The sequence below is a fragment of the Cavia porcellus genome, unplaced genomic scaffold (genome assembly GCF_034190915.1).
Source record: "Cavia porcellus strain 051 isolate PalLab524CR breed Dunkin Hartley unplaced genomic scaffold, mCavPor4.1 scaffold_21, whole genome shotgun sequence".
Lineage (NCBI taxonomy): Eukaryota > Metazoa > Chordata > Mammalia > Rodentia > Caviidae > Cavia > Cavia porcellus.
In genome coordinates, this window is record NW_026947504.1 from 34419820 (window position 1) to 34441758 (window position 21939).

The window sequence follows — 21939 nt, forward strand, 5'->3', positions numbered from 1 at the left end:
GGAAAAGCGGCCCTGAGCTCACTGTCATGTCTGAGTGCAGCCAGTAAAATGACTCAGTCCAGTTCTGGCCGTCAGATGAATAAAACACAGCTGGAAGATGATAAAAGTAATGCTTTTGTCTAGGTCAGGGGTTGGCAAACTGTTTCTATAAAAGGTCACGCAGTAAACACCATGGGCTTTGTGAACCAGACGTCTTTGCCAGGACAACTCAAGCTTGTGCAGACACACGAGAAGGCTGCACTGCAATAAAACTTCATTTACAAAAGCTGGCCACGGGCTGGAGAGAGGGGACCCTGAGCTGGACCATACTCAGCATATCACACATACATCACATCGTAACAAGAACGAGACTCACTTTAACCTCCCGTCGTAGTAAGCAGGAGTTCCCAGGACAATGGTTTTAATGAAGAAAGGCTGATTGGTGTGGTTCTCTTCGTATCCACCAACAATGCTGAAGCCCCAGCTTCCCAGGTGGCTTCTTCGTAGAACTATGTCATGGCAGCTGTGAAGGGCACTGCGGAGAAACAGAGAAAACATGGATGCCTCACAACCTGCTCGTCTACGCTGTAACGCCACAATGCGGTATTCCTACCACTGTCGGAAACAAAGCAGGAGGGCTACTACTTTACTTCCTTTTGACCTTATTAGGACTGCTGTTGTTTCTGGTGCTGGGGGTGGAACCAGAAGATGGAATCACTAGGCAAGTGCTGCATTTCGGAGCTACTGGTCCTAGCCTGTATTTCTGTAACTTGTGTTTCTCTAGTTTTCTCTTCCTAAGTAAAGACATAGGTACAAACAGATATAGGAAGCTTAAGCAAAGCTAGTTTCAGGTGAAAGCACAGAAACTGTATGAAGATATGTGCTGGTCACAGCATCCCAGTAACATCATTTCTAGTAATCGTTTGTATTTATAGGAGAAATTACAAAGTGATACCGAAGAGATCCAGTACTGCTGCTCTGAGCACTCAAATAAAAATAAGGAAGTGACCAGCAGTGTAGCTTTCCAAAAGGAGCTAGAGGCGAGTGGTGTGGCTTAGTGGGAGAGAGCTTCCCTTTTAAGATCCTGATTCTAAAAAAAAAAAAAAAAAAAATCCTGATTCGATCCCCAGCACTGCAAATAACTAAGCAGTTACAAAACGATTTCCAAAAAGTATCTTTTTGTAATAGTTTTTCATTATTAAGTGAAATTAGACCCTCTGGCATCTAAGAGCTTCCTCCCACACACAGGCCTAGTTTAGAAACATTTATTTCAATTACTCTGAGTCTTCTGTTGTGGCAGAAGAGCCCCCCGAGCCCCCCTTCCAGGAAGGCAGAGCTGCCCCTGCACAGCCCGGAGTCCTGACAGCACAGCCGCCCGCCCCCTGGCAGCAGAGCAGGATATGCGGCTCCTGAATACAAGTGCACACAACAGTGGCCTCTTACTGATCAGTTTTCTTTCAGAACAGGCAGGCTCAAACTCAGGTTGTGTAACACTGCCTATTTCTCATCTAACGCCTTTTTTACTCTGCTCAGCATGGAAGAACATGCTGCAGGCAGAGATGCTCCTCAGGATGAAAGCAAACTCCATGGCTGCTTCTCCAGGACACACTGCCTTGCCTGCCACCAGGAGACCCAGGGGCTCTGCCGAGCTCCTGCACAGCGCACACGGTGGCCATTGGCTCTGCCTTGGCAGGTTCACTGGCAGCCCCAGGAGGCTGGTAGAAAACAGGACAAAACACATGAGGCTCCTCTGAAGCCTGGAACCTCCTGCTTTAGCAGTAGCTCTGTAGGAGTTTAACAGCAACCACCTATCCACATTTATGTTTCAGTGACAAAACTCGGTTTTAATGTAAATATATTTGACACAGTTAAATCACCTTGTTTATAACAAAACAAAACCAAACCCTAAATCGCTTTCCAGGTCTCTAGATGTCTGACATGTGAATCTGTCTGGCCCAGGCTTACCCCACCACAGGTACAAGTATGCCTACCCCATTACACAGCCACAAAGCTGTTGTTTAGTACCTTGGAAGCCCAAGCCACATAACCCATGATGGGGACCAACTCGCGTCGTACTCATTCTCACTGAAAGTACTTGGCAACTCCTCCGAGGTCTGAGTGGCCTCCTCGACAATCTGGACCTCTAGCGCCTTGAGGGCAACAGCCGAGGAGGCGGCACTGGCCTTCAGCATAGCGACAGCCTCGCTGTGACTCAGGTTGGTCAGGTCGATGCCGTTGATGTTCAGCAGCACATCACCTGGTATTGGGAAGAAACCAGCACACTGATCTCTGCCACCGAGTGGTCATTGCCCACAATGCTTGTTTATAAACTAATCCACAACTGCTAGTTTCAATAACTCAGATAGGAGAAGGACCTTCTAAAAAAATGTCCATAAATTTTGTAAGTGTAAAAACAAGTCCAATAATGGAAGATATACTGATATAATTCGTAGTTTAAAATACTGCCGTAGTATCAAGCAAGAAGTGTTGTGGGGGCCTCTGATCCAACCGGACGATCACACCATTAGTGCGAGTTTGGTGGTGCACAGACCGAGGCATATTCACTGCTCTGCAGTGAGCTGCAGAGGTTTCTGCGGTTCCTCAAAAGCTATTTGCCTCTTGGCTCTTTTTAATACAGCTGACTTTGCACTGATACTGTTTTACACATCAAGACAGCCCTGCACAGTTCCACGTGCCACAGTACCCTTGGGGTACACAGTGACAGGAACCTACCACTGGAACATCTTCCCCTGCTAAGGGAGAGGAGACTGGCTGCTCTCAGGTAATACAATGAAGTGGGGAATGAGATAAGAGGTTAGGAAAGAAAAGGCTAGTTTTGGAGGAAGCAGGTATTATATGATAAAGCCCATAGGATTTGTCATTTTCCTAATTTACCATCTAGTTTTCAGATTATTAAAGCAAAACATTCTCACTGTAGAATGATAGCAACTACTGCTAGCCCGCTTCTGGTCTCTAGGTTTATCTGTTCTGGACATTTCATAACATGAAGACTTTCACTTAGCACAGTGTCTTCAAAAATCATCCCAATTGTACATTGTGCCAATATTTTATTTCTTTTTAGGGTCAAATAATATTTCAATGTATGGCCCGCCCACATTCTGTTGATCTGGCCACTAGGAAGTGAACAATAGGGCTGTTTCCATTTGGGGCTACGGAATACTGCTGTGAACACGGATTTCTAGCTTTTACGTGGATATGTTTTTCTTAGGAGTGGGATTGCTGGGTCATGTGGTTCAGCTCTTGGAGGGATGACCACACTGTTTCCTGTAACAGGTGTACCAGTTTCTATTCCCCCAGAAATGCATGAGCACCTCCCGTGTCTCCACGCCCTTGTCAACTGTAGCGTCTGCCTTACTGTGGTCACCTGTTGAGCCTGAGGTGATGCCTCTCTGCAGCTTAGCTCCCGTATCTCTAATAACCAGTGATGCTGGGCAGCTCTGCGCGATTTCTGGCCATCTGTTTCTCTTCCTTGGAGAAGTGTCTATTTAGATTTTTTGTCATCTTTGAATTGGGTTATTTTTAATATTAAAATATTCTAATTTTTGTCTTCTGTAAATTGGGTTTGTATTGTTACATACTGAGTTGTAAAAGTTCTTTATATATTCTAGATTTGCCTTATCTTTTTGTTTTCTTGATGGTGCCTATCAGAGCACACAGCTTTAATCTTAAAGTCCAGGTTACCTAATTCATTCTTTTTTTGTGTGTAGTTAAGAAACTACTGCCTGATTCAAGGTCATGAGGTTTGATACCTGTGTGTTCCTCTAGAGGTTTAGCTTTTACACTTAGGTAGTGAAATTCACTATGAGTTAGCTTTTGTATATGGTGTGAGACAGGAGCTCAACTTAAGTTTTAGAAAAGTAACTTTTAAGACTCAATTTTCTTGCCATATGAACAAACTAGGTCAAAAGACAGTGCAATGTTTACGATAGGAATAGGGGTTAACTGTACTTATGCAAATTATACAGCACTGAAAGGGAATACAAATAGTGAGTTTATCCCTAAAATTAGGTCTGCCCTCTGTCCCAACCACTTTCTGAATAGATATTTATAAGCAACATTTGTATTTTAGCAAGATGGCCCATCATAGTAGAGTATCTGGCATAAGTACATAAGCTTAAATCTCTTAGTGGATCTTTTCCAAAATAAAAATAATCTAATAGTCAGAGTAACGGTTTGAAAATCCTGGAACTATAATGGTTCAGCGATTTTGTTTTACACTGGGTATTTTCTGAACCTTACAGAAGGATGTTATGTTTCTGTAAGGAAAGGTATTTTACAGAGTTTTGAAAGACATGTTTAATAGCAAACTTTGCAGATATCCTTTATTTTTTAAAATGGGAGCTTACTGCAGGGCTAAGAGGTAGTTCTATTTTACCTCTCTTAATTCTGCCATCTCGTGCGAGGCAGCCGTGAGGGGGCACGCTGGTCACAAAGATGGGCAGTTCACCACTCTTACTTCCTCTGCCTCCAGCCACTGTCATCCCGAGGGACTCATGCGGCTCCTTCTTCACAGTAATGTGTTTTTCTTGGCATGTAACACACTGAGTAAGATCCTAAAGCAGGAAAGGAAAAACCGGGTACTGAGTAATACACGACTGAGGCAAAGACAGCTTGAACTACGGCGATAACACTGTCAGAGGGCATGCTCTAGTTTCTTTTCTTTTTACTTCTTACTAAAAATTAAAAGTAACAGTTCTTGACAGTAATACTGTAAACCATGTCAAACTTTGGACTACTGCATTTTCATATGACTATTTATGGAACTGAAACAAATTTAGAACTGCTGACATATGGAAATCAAGGGAAAATAAACATATCACTATGTTTTTGAGTTTTAAGACTTTGAAGACATCAAATTTTATCTCTATCTTTTCTCCAATTCTTTGGAAGAAAAGTTAACAGAGCATAGAAAAATGTGAATTTTGCTAGCTTCCAGAAAAAAATTATAGTCCTATTTTTGATTCCTACTGACAAGCACTTCATGTGTTCAGTCACAAAGCCAGTGCAAATCTACTTTCAAAACCTTCATGAAAAGTTGAAGGTACATGAAATAATCAAATTTTTGAAAAAGATAATAGGAAAATGAATTACCAACAAAGTGTTATTCTCAGGGAAAAGCTACGTTTACTAACATTTGCTACTATTACTCACTTTTGAGATATCTCTAGAAGAAAAAGAATTTATTTACTTACTTATAAGAAAATTTAAAACATTTTTTCTTTCAAATTAGAATTTAATTAACAAGATATACATATGCAAATTAGTATTAAAATAACAATAACATTTATTAAAGTTCAACATACACAAAACTAATGATTTGGTTGCATTATTTCATTTAATTCTTGCAAAGTGCTGAAAGAAGATACTATCATTAGCTCCACTTCATTTATGTGGAAAACAAACTCAAAGAGGTCATACAACCTGCCTCAAATTACCTAACTGAAAGTGACTACGTGGGTTAAAAGTATGTGTGTGAGCCGGGTGTGCTACCTTCATCTGCAAACCCCCGGAGCCGGGTGTGCTACCTTCATCTGCAAACCCCAGTACCCTGAGAGGCTAATGCAGGGACATCACAAGTTCAAACCGACCCCGGGCAACTTAGAGACCCTGTGTCAAAAATTAAAACTTAACAGAAGGGCTGAAGCTGTAGCTCAGTGTGAAGGCCCAACAGCTGATCTCAGACCGTGTGGTGCACCATGTGTGCGCACTGGGCATCTGCATCCACGCAGGCAGGCAGTGCAGCAGTGGCTGCTGCCGTCTCAGGTGTTACCGCTCGTCATCAGCTTAGAGAAGGCTGGAGACACTTACTAACAATACTGAAAACAAATACATGAACTGTAAGTACTGCATGCTGACTGTGCCACTAGAGCTCCAGAAACACATTTATAGAATTATAACATTTTCTTTAATGACCCTTCTCAGGACCTGTAATCCATATCTGCCCTAAGTTTTACCAAAGGAAAGACTTTGTACTTTTTGTTTGTCTAGTGCTGGGGAATGAACCAGGGTCTCTCACATGCTAGGCAAGCACTCTACCACTGAGCTGTATCCTCTGTTACAGCTCCTGAAAGTTCTGGCCCTGCAAACTTGTCAGCTTCTTCAATCTTCTAGCTAAAAATATGAATGCATGCAAGCATCCTTCAAAATCCAGCACACACAACCTTACAAAAACTCTGGTAGACAACCGTGAGTATCCACACTTAAGGAGTTTCATTCCTTAGGTTTTCAGGTTGTTCTATTTCACTACACACAAAAATACATGTGATTTTTCCTCAAGAATCAAACTTCAAAGATCACACTTAGTATGCTTCAAGAAACTAAGGGTTCAGTAACACATGAATGTTTATTGGCAGTTTTTTTTTTTTTTTTTGGGTACTGGGGATCAAACTCACGACTGTCTACTTGCAAAGCAGGTGCTTATGCCACTGAGCTAAGTCCCCAGCAACACACAAATGTTTATTCAAGCAACTACTGAGAGGTGCAGTGGCAAAGTAATACATACCGTCCTGTACTTTTTAATGATTATACTTCCTGAGCAGAGTGTTTTTGGTGAATTATGTTTGTTTTCCCTGGTAGAGCTTAATTCTACTTAATCAGGATTTGACAAAACTGCATTTGATAACAAATGCTGTCTGTTAGTGGCACACAGATCAATTACCACATTCCATTCCATGCAGTTGTCCCAACTAGGGTGTGCCAAGTACCCAGAGTAAGAGTGAGGTCAGCACTGTTTTTTAAAACATTGTTACATAAAATTATAGAAAACAATCAGCAGAGTTATAAAAGAAAAACAAGTGCATGAAATAAAAATAAAACATATGCAGAGGTCTCTATATGAATATCAGAATGATTAAGTATAATTTAAATTGTCTTTTTTTGAATAATGGGACTCGAACTCAGGACCTCATGCTTGTGTCACTGAGCTATATCCCCAACCCTTTAAATTGTCTTAAAACATAATGCTGCCAGATACCCATGTCTCAAGTTATTATTAAATTTAATGACATACAATTATTTCTACCCACTTTCTGTTTTCTTTAGTCTTTCTTTAAATAAAATTTAAAAAAAATTAATGACATACAAGATTCAATTACCAACATGGGTCCTATTTTAAATTTACAACATATATACAATTTACATATTCACAAAAGCTTCGAAAGAAGCAAGAATTAGATATATGAAACAACGCTTCAAAATTCTTTTTCAAAGTAGTAACTTTTTACAGTCATCATTATAAAGGCAAATTTATAGGCTTTCTTCTTATACTTGGATTTTTGTTCATAAATGAGAGCTAGTCTGTGGCCATCTCTCCCTTCAGTACCACCTACACTAAAAATCAGACACACCCGGTGAGCCCCAAACACTGCCCTTCAGCTGTGCTTTCCTGGGGTACCCTCACCAGGCTTCACAGGGAATTATTCCCTCAAATATACTTAAATTTAAAAGCTACTTGAGCAAAAACGGAGCTTTCTATAGTTTCTTAAGCAGATCACTAAGTAAGATTTTGCTTGATCAAGCTCGGGAATGTCACTTAAGGAGAACGAAGGGCCCAGGCTCCTATGCAGCTGATCCTCCTAGAGAACTGCTGAGCACCAGCCATCGTTACACTCCCGGCCTAGCGGAAACTGACCTGAGATGGAAGACCAAGTAGAGTAAGCCAGTCCCCAACGCTAAGTGCCATCGCTTTTTGGTTTTGGAATGCTCAAGTGCTCAAGTGAGACAGCTTCGAAATTCTTAGGGCTGAGAAATGGGCTTGGGTTAACCTAAAAACCCACGACACACTGATTCTGAGGAAACCGTGACAAAGCTCAATGTGTGAAGACTTTGTGATTTAGGATCATGTGTTTCTCTACACTGTAACATAAAAATGCATACACTCATACAATTTCCGATTTAGGTGAATGCCTGTAACTCATTACTGTGGGCAGCAGCCCACAGGCACACGTACTTGCTATCACATCCCTGCGCTTCTCTTCCAATCACACCGCTAGCGCTTATGTTTAAACAAGCAGCCCATGCTAAATCCCACTTTCGATTAGGGCTAAAAAAATTAAGACTTTGCTGGAAGACTGTATATTTCTAGTCACTCACTTGACAAGGGACCCTTCCCTGATAAGGAACTACCTCTGGCAGCTAAGGACCTAAAAAGGATGCCCTTCTCTGAGGTGGCAGACAGAGGTCACATCCCAGAGAATGATCTGCATTTACATCTCACAGAAAAAGCCCGCTTTGTAAATGTCTCAGCAGCCTGCAACAGTACAACAGTATTTCTGTGAAGGGTCCAAAAGGAAACAGATCCTTACCTTATGAGAGCTCGGTCTGTTCTGAGACAGGGGCTGGGCATGGTGCTGGCTGCTGCTGTGAGTTCCTGCCTCCCGGATGGTGCCACTCGGCTGGGGTCTCCCCGGTCTAGCGATTGTTAAACTCACTCTCTCCCCGCTGGCCTGGAGAACACACATTGCCACCTGTCATCAGTGTATCATTTTAAAGGCTACAGGACTGACATTTCCTACACTTTCCTCAGTCACCAGGCCAGGCCTCACCTGGCAGCAGGGAGAACAGAAGGAAGTTACAGTTTTACACACACACACGCACACATGCACGTTTAAATGCTGAATTAAAGATTTATGACTACCATTTTAAATGTAGAATCCTATTGTCTTAAATCTATCTTAAATCATGTCTACTACATACAAAAGTCATTTTGTGCTTGTTTTATTTACTTGACTCTTATTCTTGGTCATGACCGAATCCTCAATGTTAGGATTACAGACTGCTTTCACAAATTGTGGTACAGCAGAAACCTCCCCCATGATTAAAGTCAATGTTAAGAAATCACTTTATTTTCAGTTCTTCAGTTAAGAAATACGTGACGGGCAATTTTGGTACCCACTGTAAATTTCCTGCTACTCAGGCATTTCATTAGACTAGTTTTAGACAAGCTCTTCAAAATAACTGGAGCATTCCTCAAGGTCTTGGGACTTGAGTAAGGATAATAGCCAGGAAGAGTGTTTAGAAACCTGATCTGTTTAACACTCTTCTGACACCCTGGATTCTTAGATTACACTGCTGTGGAGTGCTAACAGCTCCTTTGGATTTTATTTCAATATATATGGGCACCTTCATTACTGTTTAACACCTTATAATTACAGCCACCGTTTCAACTTCACTTCAAAACAGTTTTTACAAACCTATTAATGGAAGTACATTCTTAATCTTTCAAGATGGCTTGAAAACACTGTGTGAATGTGATGGGAGGACAAAGACCGCATTTAGCACTCCACAGTGTTAATAAATAAAACATCACAGGTTTTGTTACAAATCAAGATTTTTAATTAAGGAAGCAGAGGCAGGGGGATTATGAATTTGAATTCCATCTAATGGGCAACCTGGCAAGACCCGGTTTCAAAATAATAAAGAGGGGTTGGGGACACAGCTCAGTGGTAAGGTACCTGGGTTCAAGCCTCAGTATTGCAAAAACACAAATAAGATGCAGAAATATAAGATGCTAAGTAAGAATATTTGTAATTCATGAGAAGCAAATTCTGTTGCTGGGAGTATAAAACTGAAATGATCTTTCTGGAGGGAAGATGAGCAAAATGTCTTAAACTGGAAAACAAAGCACGAACATCTGTCAGTAGAGCAGGGATTAAGTTATGGCTCATGGGTACCGAATAACTACTAAAACTCATGGCACTGAATCTGTACTAACTTTCATTTAAGATGTCCACAACATACTGCTGACAAAGAAAGAAACATTTAGAAATTACAACAAGGACATGTCTGTCCTCCCCCTCTTTCCCTTCCGTTTTTCCTTGCAGACAGGGTCTTGCTCTAGTCTAGGATGGCCTTGAACTCACAATCCTCCTGCCTTAGCCTTCTGATTGGAGATTACGGATGTTTGTCCCTACAGCTAGCTTACATGTACATTTTATATTCCAAAACAGTATGACTTTTAAGACATTGTCAAAAATAATCTTAAATTCAGGAACTTCAGTTTTCTACTATTTGGGGAAAACTCTACTATAAAATATGATGTAACTACTTACAGAAATCCAAATGTAAACTATTATCAGGGAAAATTTAGTTTTTACCTGTGTAGTTATATTTTTCACATTTTAGTTAGAAATTCATGGTGCAACCACTATGGAAATCAGTGTGGAGGTTCCTCAGAAAGCTGGAATTGGAAGTCCCATTTGACCCAGCTGTCCTGCTTCTAGCATTTTCCCAGAAGAATTGAAAACATCATACCACACTGATATATGTGCACCCATGTTTATAGCAGCACAATCCGTAATAGCCAGATCTTGGAAACAACCTAAGTGTCCATCAACTGAGGAATGGATAAAGAAGATGTTATTTTTATACAATGTTGTACTATTCAGCTATAAAGATGGATCACATTGAGGCTTTTATAGGGAAAAGGACCAACTTGAGATTATACTCATAAGTGAAATAAATTACGCTTACATGTGTAAATTCTGTATTGCTTCCTTAGTGTGAGAAACCGAAAGAGCAAAGAAGATCCAAAATCTACAGTAAATGTTGTGTAAGGGTAAGAAACAGCTCAAAGGGAAAAACAACTGGGATAAGGGAAAGGAGGAAAGAAGGAAGGGAAAAGGAAAAAGATATAAATCTCTGTGTGTGTGTGTGTGTATATATATATATATATATATATATATATATATGATAGCTAAGATGACTATACTACTAATTCTATTATTCTTCGAAAAGAAAAGAACAGTTAGTACTCATATGATTAGATCAGTTTTGCATGTCTATATCTGGTGACCTAAGCAACTCTTCTGAAGATACCAATATGCAATATTACAACCATTTTGGAAGCCTATGTTGTTGGTTTATGTTTGTTGTTAGTGTTTGTCTCTTTTGTTTTTTTTCTTTTTTTCTCTCTTTTAAATAATTTTTAAAAATTCCATGAGGACGTATTTGGGAATCTTCCTGAGCTGCCTGCTGCTGCCTCTTCCGTATCAGTCAAATCCCGTGACAGCCTCCCCCAAACCGCTGCTCCTTTCCCCTTACCCCAATCTCCACTCTTACTAGAACAACTGGTTTGTGACAGTGCAGCAGCTGGCTGACATCCACAGGAACGCGCTCTAACAGCTGCCTTCAATTTCAGGGAATTTAAAAGCACTCAATTTCTTTAAACCTCAAGTCTGTAAAATGAGTCCAGTACCTCCCCTCAGTGAAGCAAAGCAGTTGAGACGTGCGTTTTCACTGTTACCTGCCTGTGTTATAAACACATTTTAGTAACCTATACTAATGCCTAGCTCCTTTTACAGCTTTTTGTTGTGCTTACGGTAAGAGAAATACCTTCAGTGTGGCCCCCTTACTAGCTGCCGAAGCAGCTGCAGAGCCCACCGATTTGCTCTGGGCAATTTTCCAAACAATTAATCTTCAAGCTCCCCCAAACACATGCCTTTTTCAGTCATGACTATCTTTCCTTCATGGAGATACTAGAGGACCAATTTTACTACGTGCTTGAAATGCTTGAATTTCTTAAATGTTTTTGTAAAAATGGAGTTCCCTTATGTTGCCATGGCTGGTCCTGAACTCCTACCTATTTCCAGAGCAGCTGGGACTATAGGTCCTTGGCTGAGACAAGTTATTCTTAACAAATAAAAATTTTTCTCCTACTTACGTGGCTCCTGAAGGGGAGTTACGAGTCTCAGTTACTCACACCCCTCGTCATCACAGATCCTCTGAGCCTCACTTTCCTCTGTGCAGAAGGGGGACATTGCTATCTGTTACATCTGCCTTGCTAGGTGGAACCCAGGGATCAAATAAGAAATGAATGTGAAATAGTAGATCCTGCACTGTATTAAAGGTTGGCTCCCAGTCATGTTGTTTTTAGGAAAACATTCATGTACAAGGAAGTTATCGTGTGAATTTTGAAGACTTCAGGCAGCCTCGTCTGATTTTCCAGTGATTGTCAAACGCCCCCTGAGTTCTGACGTCGCGCCAAGGTAACAAGCATCTCTGGGCAGAATGTACAGCTTGGCCTCTGGCATTTACCTGGATGATCTGGGCGGCCAGCTCCGGTGTCCCGTGCTTCAGGTCATGCCCGTTGATGGCCAGCACCCGATCATTGCTGCACAGCCTGCCGTCCTGGGCTGCCAGGCCCCCTTCCAGCAGGTCCAGGATAAACACACCGGGCTCATCTGTCCTTCGAACCAACTTAATGCCAAGCTGTTCACCAGAGTCCCGTTTATGAAGAACCACGTGGAAGACCTCCTCCCGGGCAGAGCTGCCGTCGGAATGGGCATGTGCCCGGCTGCCAAAGCGCCGCTCCCGCAGCACAGTGAGGTGCAGTGTGGTGCACGGCTGGGAAAGCACAGCTCGGGCATAGTTATGAGACACATTGCTGATGTCATAGTTGTTGACCTACAAAAAACATTGCGATTCAAATGTGACAATGTCTCATTTTCCTAATTTGTAAAAATGTTTGTATGGCACTGCTGATGGAAATGAGCATTGTGAAATGCTACATAATCACTGCTTACAAAGCAAACCTTTCTAAAGACATTTTAAAATAAAGTTTCTAAAATTAACTTACAATGAGAGGAATCAGGTAGAGAACAGTAATTAGAATCACAGGTTTTGAAGATAGTCTTCAATTAGAGTCCTTGGTTCTGCCATTTACTAATTGATAACTTCAGGCAGAACACGTTTTGAGTGTTTCCTCGTCATTTCCAATCAAATACACTTTAACCCAGAGAAAATAAACTTTCAAAAAAAGTGGCACATTCCAAATACACAACCTTATTTTAAATGAATGACTTTTACAGTAGATAATAACGATTTCATTCTATTTCTTTAGCATACAGTGTATGTATGTATATATATAAACACTAAGCATAATTCAATACTCATGTATCATTTACTAATTAAACTTTACAACCTTGAAATAATTAGTGAGCAAGCCTATAATTTAGTAGCTATCCAAGAATTTGAGGGAAGTGTTGATTTTTTTTTTTTGGTGCCAGGGATTGAACTCACAACCTTGCATTTGCCAAGCAGGCACTTCTTACGCTGCTGAGCTAAACCCCTGGCGGAGACAAGTGTTGATTAAGAGGGGCTCAATACTAGAACTTTCAGGTAGTTTTTAGAAAACCAGGCTGACATGAACTCGAAGTCAAATCATCGTTCTGGCCATTTAGCTAAAAACTACCTACTTTGGGGTTCAATTTTTCCACTTATATTTGGACATATCACAAAGAACTTTACAAAATGGCTGGCTAAAATTCTGTAGTATTTTCCAGCTATGTGCAAATGAGACCTCACATTTTCTTTGTGAAGTAGGTTGAGAAATACTGTACCATTGGAAAAGAAGATTCATTCTCCATAGATGCATAATTGCCAATGAAATTCAGAGAAAGCAGAGACCAAATAAAACATATTTTTCTGATTTTGTAAAAATAGCACTACTGTAATAAACTACATCATATTTTGGGGCCAAGTGTATTTTTTTAACCAATATGATCAACACTTTGCTTATTATTTTCCTTCAAGGTGAAAACTCCTAAATTTTTGATGCTTCTGATCAAAGATACTCATTTTTAGTAATGCTCTAAAAGTTGTAATGTTTAATAATGCTATTGAAAATGTACAAAAACAGCACTGTTTCCACCAAAACTGCTCAAATGGCTGCATATAAATTTATCTCTAAAGAATACCAGAAGACCCTGGGGCATATGATCCTCCTTTGAAAAGGGTCTATTTAATAGAACAATACATACACTTGTCTATATCTGCATTTAAATGTGAGGAAACCAAAGCTACCCACTGTTAACTCTGTAAGGTTTGTTAAAACTGTAGCTTAGCTCTCTGGTCTGCTGGTGAATCAGCTTACAGCCTCCTGGGGATTTCAAACTGGTTCACTGCATTATTTACCCAACTTTCACAAAGTGGAAGGTAGAAAAACTACCAAACAGGCGTATTTCCAAGGGTTTTACTTTTGAATGACTTTAAATATTTCTCTGCAAAGTGGGCGACTTTATCTATTGGCTCTAACACACAGTAAAAAGCCAATCAGGAGTCAGGGCCTGCAACTGGAGACTTTGTGAATTCATTACCAGGTGATGTGTGCACACTTTTCAGAACAAAGGGGTTTATAGTTTACTGATGAAATATATTTGTAAACCAAACAAAAACCAATCTCGATGATACTTTTAAAAATATAAATGAAAACAAAGCCTTTGTTTTTATCTTTAAACTTTAGAAAAAAGAATGAAAATGTATAAAAATGGTAAAACCCAATGCTGGCACATTGCCAGTAGCAACAAACAAAAGGCAAAAATAAGCACACACTTAAATTACAGCCAGAAGGGCTAGAAGTACGAAAAAGATAAGACACTGTGGAAGCTGCAAACAGGGTTTTCCTGCTCTTCTGCCCTAGACTACCAAGGTGTCAAGAGGTCCGGGAGGGCAAGAAACTGGCTGGAAGGTTCTGTTACTGCATGCAAAATGGGGCCAGGAGCTAGGAAATGAGGAGGGAAGGAAAGTCTCTTCCAAGTTGTACCCGCCTCACAGCCAGAATACAGAAATCTGATTTTACATAAACTGGGTTAGTTATGCTTTCTGTATGTTTCTATTTCCTGGAAAGGTCAGACCCAGCTGCCCCGGTGGCCTATCTTCAACTTCCCTCCCAAATCTGAGTATTTCAAGAACTAAAGCTTCTGATCATTCTACATTTTGCTTTAATAAAAGAGATTGCTATTCCCAACAGGATGTCAGCAAAATTCACCCTTCTATTGGTTCATCAAGGATTTCTTGAACACATAGTAAATGCTATGAGAAGTTTGTATTACAATCTACACTACCACGGTTGTTAAAATCACCGGAGAAAGGTTGTACACAATTTGGTAAAATGTTTTAACAATTTACTATAGTTGGTTATGTGCCAAAGCAAAAAATGCTATCAGTAATTCAGGCAAGTCATTAAGTAGTTAAGGAGGGATTCCTGTGGCATGAATGGATGAACAAAGCTTTCAGGATGAAACTTGGAACACAAGGCAAGGACACACTGGAATGTGGGAACGGGCCATCCACAGGGAAGCAAGAAGACGGTTGTGTCTAACTCCCCACTAGAATGCAAATGCACATTTCATGAAGACAACAGTGTTTTGTTTTTAAATGTATCCCTAGCAAGGAGGGCAGTGCCCAGAACACCCTAAGAAATGAACAAACTGGTATGCCAAACACTAGAGAAGGCATTAAGATTAAAACAGGTTGCATAAGGGACCACAAAGCATGGGGATCTGACTGTTAGTCTGAAGCCAATGCTGGAGCTGAATTTTTGCAAGAAAAGCAGGTGACAGCTGTATTACCTTGGCAGTGATCACGCTGGGTTGTTAGGGAGGAGAGCTGGGAGGCAGGCTGCGTGAAGTATTCTACTAAGTCAGATTTGATAAAATGAAGGCCCAGACTAGAAAGGTAATAGGCAAAATGGAAGAAAGAAACAGGATCAGCAGATCACAGCAAAGGATTAACAAATTTAAGGAAGGAAGAGTCCTCACGCTTGGGTTGCTAGAAAACCTTTTTCTCGTTCTCGACTACTTCTCTCTTGTAGAAGTTAGCTGCTTTTAATACCTTGGTAAATGCAGCATTTTGGGGGTAGCATCTGTTTCCTTTGGGAGGGGCAGGAAGGGTGGTATCAGAGGCTATCAGAAGCGCAGTTTTAGAAGGCTGATGGTCCACTGGGGAGTCACTGAGTGACGGCTCCTGAGATTGCAGATCTCTGGATCATGTTCTCAATAAACCCTGGGTTGGGGATCCAGCTCAGTGCTTGCCCACCATGTGCAGGGCCCAGGTTCAATCCCTAGCACCACGGAGGGTTCTGTTTTTTCTGGATTTTAGTAATCTAGTAGTATACAGAAGGATAAATCAGATAAGAAGCTAAGAAATGAATAAGAAAACTAAGTGTGGAATAAAGCCATGGAAGAAATTTCAGCCAAAGTCAATGTCATTTGGAATAGCTGCCTGTAGCGATCAAGCGGAGAAGTCTTGCGAGCCCAGAGAGCCAGCACTGTTTTCTGTCACAGATGGGACTGTACAATCTGGTGGGAAACTGGCATTCCAGGGCTATGGTAAATGGGGGAAATCACAGATAAACTATTCTGCTCTGCAGATAAAAACATCAAAACTAAATTTATATAACACAGGTTGCATAATATCTCCAATTTCTAAAACTTAACCTTATCAGAATAACGCACAGGTTAACAGGCATAATAATGAAAGCCAATACCTGAAGAATCTGGTCTCCAGCAAGCAGTCTCCCATCTCTGGCGATGATCCCATCTCTGTAGACCTCCTGGATGACAATGTTAATGAGTGGTGTCTCATTGCCACCCACGATGCTAATTCCTAACTGAATGTATGGATTAGATCTGTGGATTTCAATGGTGGTAATTTCTCCTTCTGGTAAACTAAGAGGCTGTTGCGTAGCTGCCAAGTTAAAAAAATGGGAGAGGAAGAACAGATAGAGAAATAAGGTTTTACATTCTGAGTCTGTCTGGTTAAATAAGACATCTCATGTTAGCATGTAGATGATTAATAACTAAATGATATCACTGGGTAAGAATCAATAACAAAACAAAACAAAATAAAACGAAGTGTTAGAATTATCTAGCTTGGCATGGTGTACCCCTAACAATACTTAGCAGGCTGAGGCAGGAGGATCATGAATTTGAAGCCAGTCTGGGATATACAGTAAGTTCATGGTCAGCCCAGAATGTGTAGTGCGGTCCTGTCTTGGGGGGGGGGGGGTGGGGGGAATCCAAAGATCATCCATAAGTAACTAATAAATAACCACATGACAGATCAGTGGGATGACTCAATGGCCTGACAAACATTAACAGAGTTCTCTCATTCTTGCCCTGTATGATAAGAGAAAGTCTGAATCACAAGATGCGTACAAACCATGCTGGGCAGTAGAAAGTTGATCTCTGGGACACAAACTCACAAGGCCCGAGGGAGTTCCCTCTGGTACTAAGTCTCAGCAGATAAAAAGAATTAAACCCACGGCAATAAAAATTTGAATACTTTAAAATAATTTGCAGCCTATAAGAGAAAATGATTTTTGAAGAACACGTAGGGCCAACTACCAACCCAAAGCAGGACCTGCACCACAGTTTCTGTCTGCTTCCTAGCGGGGTGGGCAGAGAGAACAGTGCTGCTCCAGAAGCCTGATGTTACAGAGCATTTCCTCGAGTCAGCGGCCAAGTTTCTAGCCACCTAGGGGCTGTGTGAACTTGACTGTTTAATCTCAAGCTTCAGCTGTCTTATGTTTTTTAAAAAACCTCCTAAAGTTGTTACAACCATTTAATTAGTTAAGAGAATGTGCTTCTTAGTACAGTACTTGGCACAGAAAAAGCACTTAATTTGAGCTATTATTTTGGTTTTGGTTGTTCTTTTTTTTTTTTGCTTTTTCGGTTTTTTATCGGTACCAGGGATCGAACTCACGACCGCCTGCTTGCAAGGCAGGAGCTTATGCCGCTGAGCTAAATCCCCAGCCCTGGTTTTGGTTGTCCTTGATATTGATTTTGTATGCTGAGAACAAAACAAGTTTCTCAACACATCCACACGAATAGTGTAGCGAGAAGCACACAAACAACTAGGGCTTTGTGGACTTCGATAGAGAAGGGATGAGGAAGGGTCACCTTCCTCACGGTAAGACTCAGGTTTTATTTCTGAAATGCAAACTGCTAGACTGCTTACAGAAGAAGGTGAAATGATGCACTATCTCAACAAACCTTGGTCCTTTAAAAGAGGACCAAGGTCCACGGCAGAGGACTAGGAGAGGAAGTACACAGAAGGATGTGGACTGCACATACTGTCGGCTCCAGCGCTCTCCTCGAAGGCAGGGTTGTCCAGGCCAGGCTCCTCCGGACAGATGGGAAGACACACTAACGCTGAGCTCCGCTCGTTGGGCACTGTGCCTGTCCCCAGCCCTAAGCAGTCTGTTTCTGGGGACAAAGTACCTGGAGGATCTATCACACTGGATCCACTTTCACTTTCAATCTCCGTCTGAGTTTTACTAGTTTTTCTTTTCTCTAGGGCAACTCTCCGATGAGAAGCTCCAGGACATCTATAAAGAATATCAAGTGGTTTCCAGATGATTAGAAAAGGAAAAAGAGGAAGGATATGAATTAGTGGCTTATATCTTGAAACAAGAATAGCAATGGCTTCTATGCAAAAAGAACCTAGAAGTATTCACAAGCACTATGTAATTCTGATGCTAATCTCTATTAATTTTTTAACATTCTACACAACAAATTAAAAACAAAAGCCACTGGCATGTACAGAAATTTGGTAAACACCTCAAAGAATGCTTCAGCAAAAAACCATGTTCAGTTATATAACAGTCACCAGCAGACATTCCAAACAGCTGCTTCTGTACTGCAAGAACGATCCTGAAATCGCATCATGCCACCCTTTTCACAGACGAAACGTCCCAAGCGAAGGAGTGGCAATCAGCTGTCTTCTTAACCTCAAGGCCTTAGCCACTCTCTGCGGTCACACTACACGGTCATTCACAGCGGGTCCCAGCACACCCGAGGCTTTATAGCTTGCAGCGAGGCACAGCAAAGGGTCAGGAAGTTATGACAGACACAGAAAACAAAAATACATCTCTCACACTGAAAAATCAGAACTGCAGTAGTGGCATTAGAGATATACTGGGGTTGAAGAATAAATTCCAAGTATACTTAGAAAACATGAGCACAAGGAACGGTTAACAGGCTTGTTTTTATTTCTTTACGTGAACAGGAAGAGCACATGAGAATTAGTTTAATAACCAATGAAACGTTTAAATAAAAGCTTTACGTAACAGATACTAGCAGTGATGTTCAGCGGCCATCTCCTAGTCCTTGACTGGAAAAGGTGACCAATAATGCCCAGTTTGAAGAGCAGGAAGAAGATATGGGATTGGTAAAGAACTACCTCCAGCCTTGGGAGGGCTGGGGAGCCCCAGCCCTTAGGCTGAGTGTTGTACCCATTCATTAAATGACAATAGTTTAAAATATCCAATACTTCTAACAAAATGAAACACAGAATTCGGTTCAATTAAAACTGAAAGCTACCCAGCTATAGAGATAGTAGGTTTTTCTGCATGAACTAAACCTTTAAATCTTGAATTTCAAGTTCTTGAAAAGGATTGCTCAAAAGCCCTCTATTCTCTTTTTTCTTCACTTCTTGCTTTCTGTCCTTATTAGGAAGGGGACAACTGATTTTCCTCTCAGCACTGCTGTACTTCAGGGAATGTTTTGGAAAAAGTCTTACAAATATTTTTGAAAATTAGATAATGGAAAATGTTACTCTGTTAAGTAATCTGACTTAATTAGAAATCCATTTTCAGAGTATTTTACTCCAAAAACAAAAAAATGTTGAGGCAAAAACGAGACCATAAAGATACTGGGACTGAGAAGATAAAGGTCCCGTTTCTAACAGATCACACATGAATAACCGTATGGGCAAAACTAGTCTTCAAGGGAAACAAATACATCAGGAATGGAAATACAAAGGCAGTGTAAATACAATGTGAACATCTGGAAACTAGCTAACAACTTTCCCTCTTCCACCTTCCCTCAGGAACTGCGGGCCTCCTGCCTGAGAGTTAGAAAATCTACAAATGAACTTTAGGAATAAAGTTGAGAAAGAGGTGAAGAAGTCAGAAAACTTATGTTCCCAATAGGTCAGCAAGTGGCTAAGCAGAGTGGGAAACGGCCAATACGAACAGGAAAGACACTAACACACACATCATGTAAAAATTATCTCATTCAGCACGACAGGACACAGTCTACGGACAGAACCTTTGGAGACAGCTGTATTTTGGGGCGCCTGGGTAGACTAAGACAGAACTACCAGGAGGAAGACTCTGACAAAAAGACTTAAAACTTGACCAAAGGAGATGCAAGTATCAACAAAGAGAAAGAGGCCAATAAGACAATTTCCAAAGAAGGAACAGTAAGACACAGACTTTGCAGTGTCAGTTTGATTTGGGAAACAGAAGGTGCTGTAGCTTGAATCTGAAATCCCCTCCAAATCCCGCATGGAAAAGGGTTGATCTCCAGCCTGTAGTTTCACTGGGAGGTGGCATACGTCTGAAGGAAAGAAGTTAGGTCACTGGGTCCTGCTTGTGAAGGAGATATTGAGACCTGAGATTCTGAATTGAACAGGCCTCTGCCCCAGGTTCCTACCATTACGCACTGTGTCAACTTCAGGCCCAACGCAACATGCAATCATGAAGCAAAACCTCTGAAATCATGAGCCAAAAGAAACCCTTTCTCCTCTTAAGGTATCTGTCAAGAGTAATGGAAAGGAGATTCCCATGGGTCACAGTGGCCTAGGAAAGAGCGCTTTCCGTTGGTGGGGCAAAAGCGTACAAACAATTGTATTAACATCACAAACACACTGACGGAAACTAAACAGTAAAAATGACAAAACTTCAGGGAAAAAGGGGTAGGAAAGCACATTCAAAATTGGAGCATGTGGTACTAACAGGGAGTGGCTGCTAAGGGGCACTGCTGTTACTGAGTTGGGATGTATTAAATTAGGCTGTGATAATGGTGATAAGATTTTGCTACCATACTAAACATCATTCAACTGTACACTTTAAATATGTGACCTTTACAATATGTGACATATACAATAATAAAGCTAAGAAATCATTAGGGAATAAGTAGATCAGGGTAGCTTGGACAGAGGAAAGTCACGACCAAGAGAGCTCAGAGCCATGATCCTTCACGTTTGTAATACCTGGAACTGAGAGAAAGGAAACAAAAAATAAAAACAAACACACAACCAAAAACCAGTATCTGGGGCGCATACATATTCTGTGCCTGTCACTGTGAAATGACCTATGTATCATTTCACTGTATCGTCATGACTACTCTATTAAGCCATTTTTACAATTGGGAAACTCTGAGGCTTGACTAACTAGGCCAATATCCATAACTAACTGCAGAGCCCAAATTCATATGAACTCTGGTCAGATTTCAAAGGTTTGTGTCCTTTTCTTTTTTGCCATACTAAATTCGCTGATGTAGAATTTTTTCTTAAGTCTTATGAAAACACAAATTGGATTTGTTCCACAGACTTGTTCCTACAAACACAACCACAGAATGCTAGAGCTGGAAGGGCTTAGTGATCACTAAACAAACAGAACCAAAGTCAAATGCATCGTTGGGAATGGAACGTTTAGCAGTAACACAGGCTGTAATTGGCTTTGAAGGAGGTCACTTGATTTATTTAAGCAAGTAACTCAGGGGAGCAGAGCAGTATACAGACATTTAAAGCAAGAGAACAGCAATGCATTTAATAGTTAACGAGATCAGGGCAGCATGTGGAGATGCGGCAGTGACATCTGCCACAGGCAAAGGTTGCACTTCCTCAGGGAGGGATCTCCAGAGGCGGGTGTGTCTCTAAACTTTTCCTAAAATGAAACCAAAGGGCTCATGCAATAGGCAAAGGCCAAACAGAAGAATTTTTCCTTTCTTGCTGAAGGCTACGTATCTATTTCCATTACTTCAGCCTCCTTTATGGAACTAAGATGATTTATGCCATATCAACATCACTTTCCTGATAACAACTGTATATGATTTAATTCATATTAGGACACATATGGTATAACAGAACACACCAGGTTATTGAGAGAATTAGCAGTGGTGGTGGTGGTAGTAACACAGTTTAGGTAAAATACAGTGACGCACGCTAAGAACACATGCCAGGGACTTAACGGAACTGAAAGAGTATGCGCATCCTAGAGTCAAGAAGAATGATAAAAACAGATAAACCTCACAAAACCCAACTCATTTGATGTCAGCGCAGTGGCACGTTGAAGATATCTGAATAGCCTCTCCTCCATATAATAAAGCCTGGAAAAAGTCATCAAAACTATTTCTGAACTCTAGAAATTAGTCA

The 21939-nt window shown here is 40.9% G+C and overlaps 1 protein-coding gene across 18 annotated transcripts in view; it reads right to left on the reverse strand.

Moving 5' to 3' along the window:
* Positions 1 to 21939, reverse strand: part of Lnx2 (ligand of numb-protein X 2) — a 131441-nt gene that overhangs the window by 55137 nt on the left and 54365 nt on the right. For 17 of the 18 annotated variants that reach the window (XR_010041745.1, XR_010041746.1, XR_010041744.1 and 14 more), the window contains exons 3-9: positions 17853 to 18106; positions 16265 to 16464; positions 12034 to 12402; positions 8304 to 8444; positions 4376 to 4553; positions 2005 to 2236; positions 356 to 514 (exon numbers count right to left, since the gene is read on the reverse strand). Coding sequence is in view for 1 of the 18 variants with exons in the window: in XM_003477405.5 (XP_003477453.2) it covers positions 356 to 514; positions 2005 to 2236; positions 4376 to 4553; positions 8304 to 8444; positions 12034 to 12402; positions 16265 to 16464; positions 17853 to 18106 (1533 nt within the window). In the remaining 17 variants the exon portion in view is untranslated. The remainder of the gene's footprint in view (positions 1 to 355; positions 515 to 2004; positions 2237 to 4375; positions 4554 to 8303; positions 8445 to 12033; positions 12403 to 16264; positions 16465 to 17852; positions 18107 to 21939) is intronic. The other variant, XR_010041747.1, reaches the window with a different exon arrangement.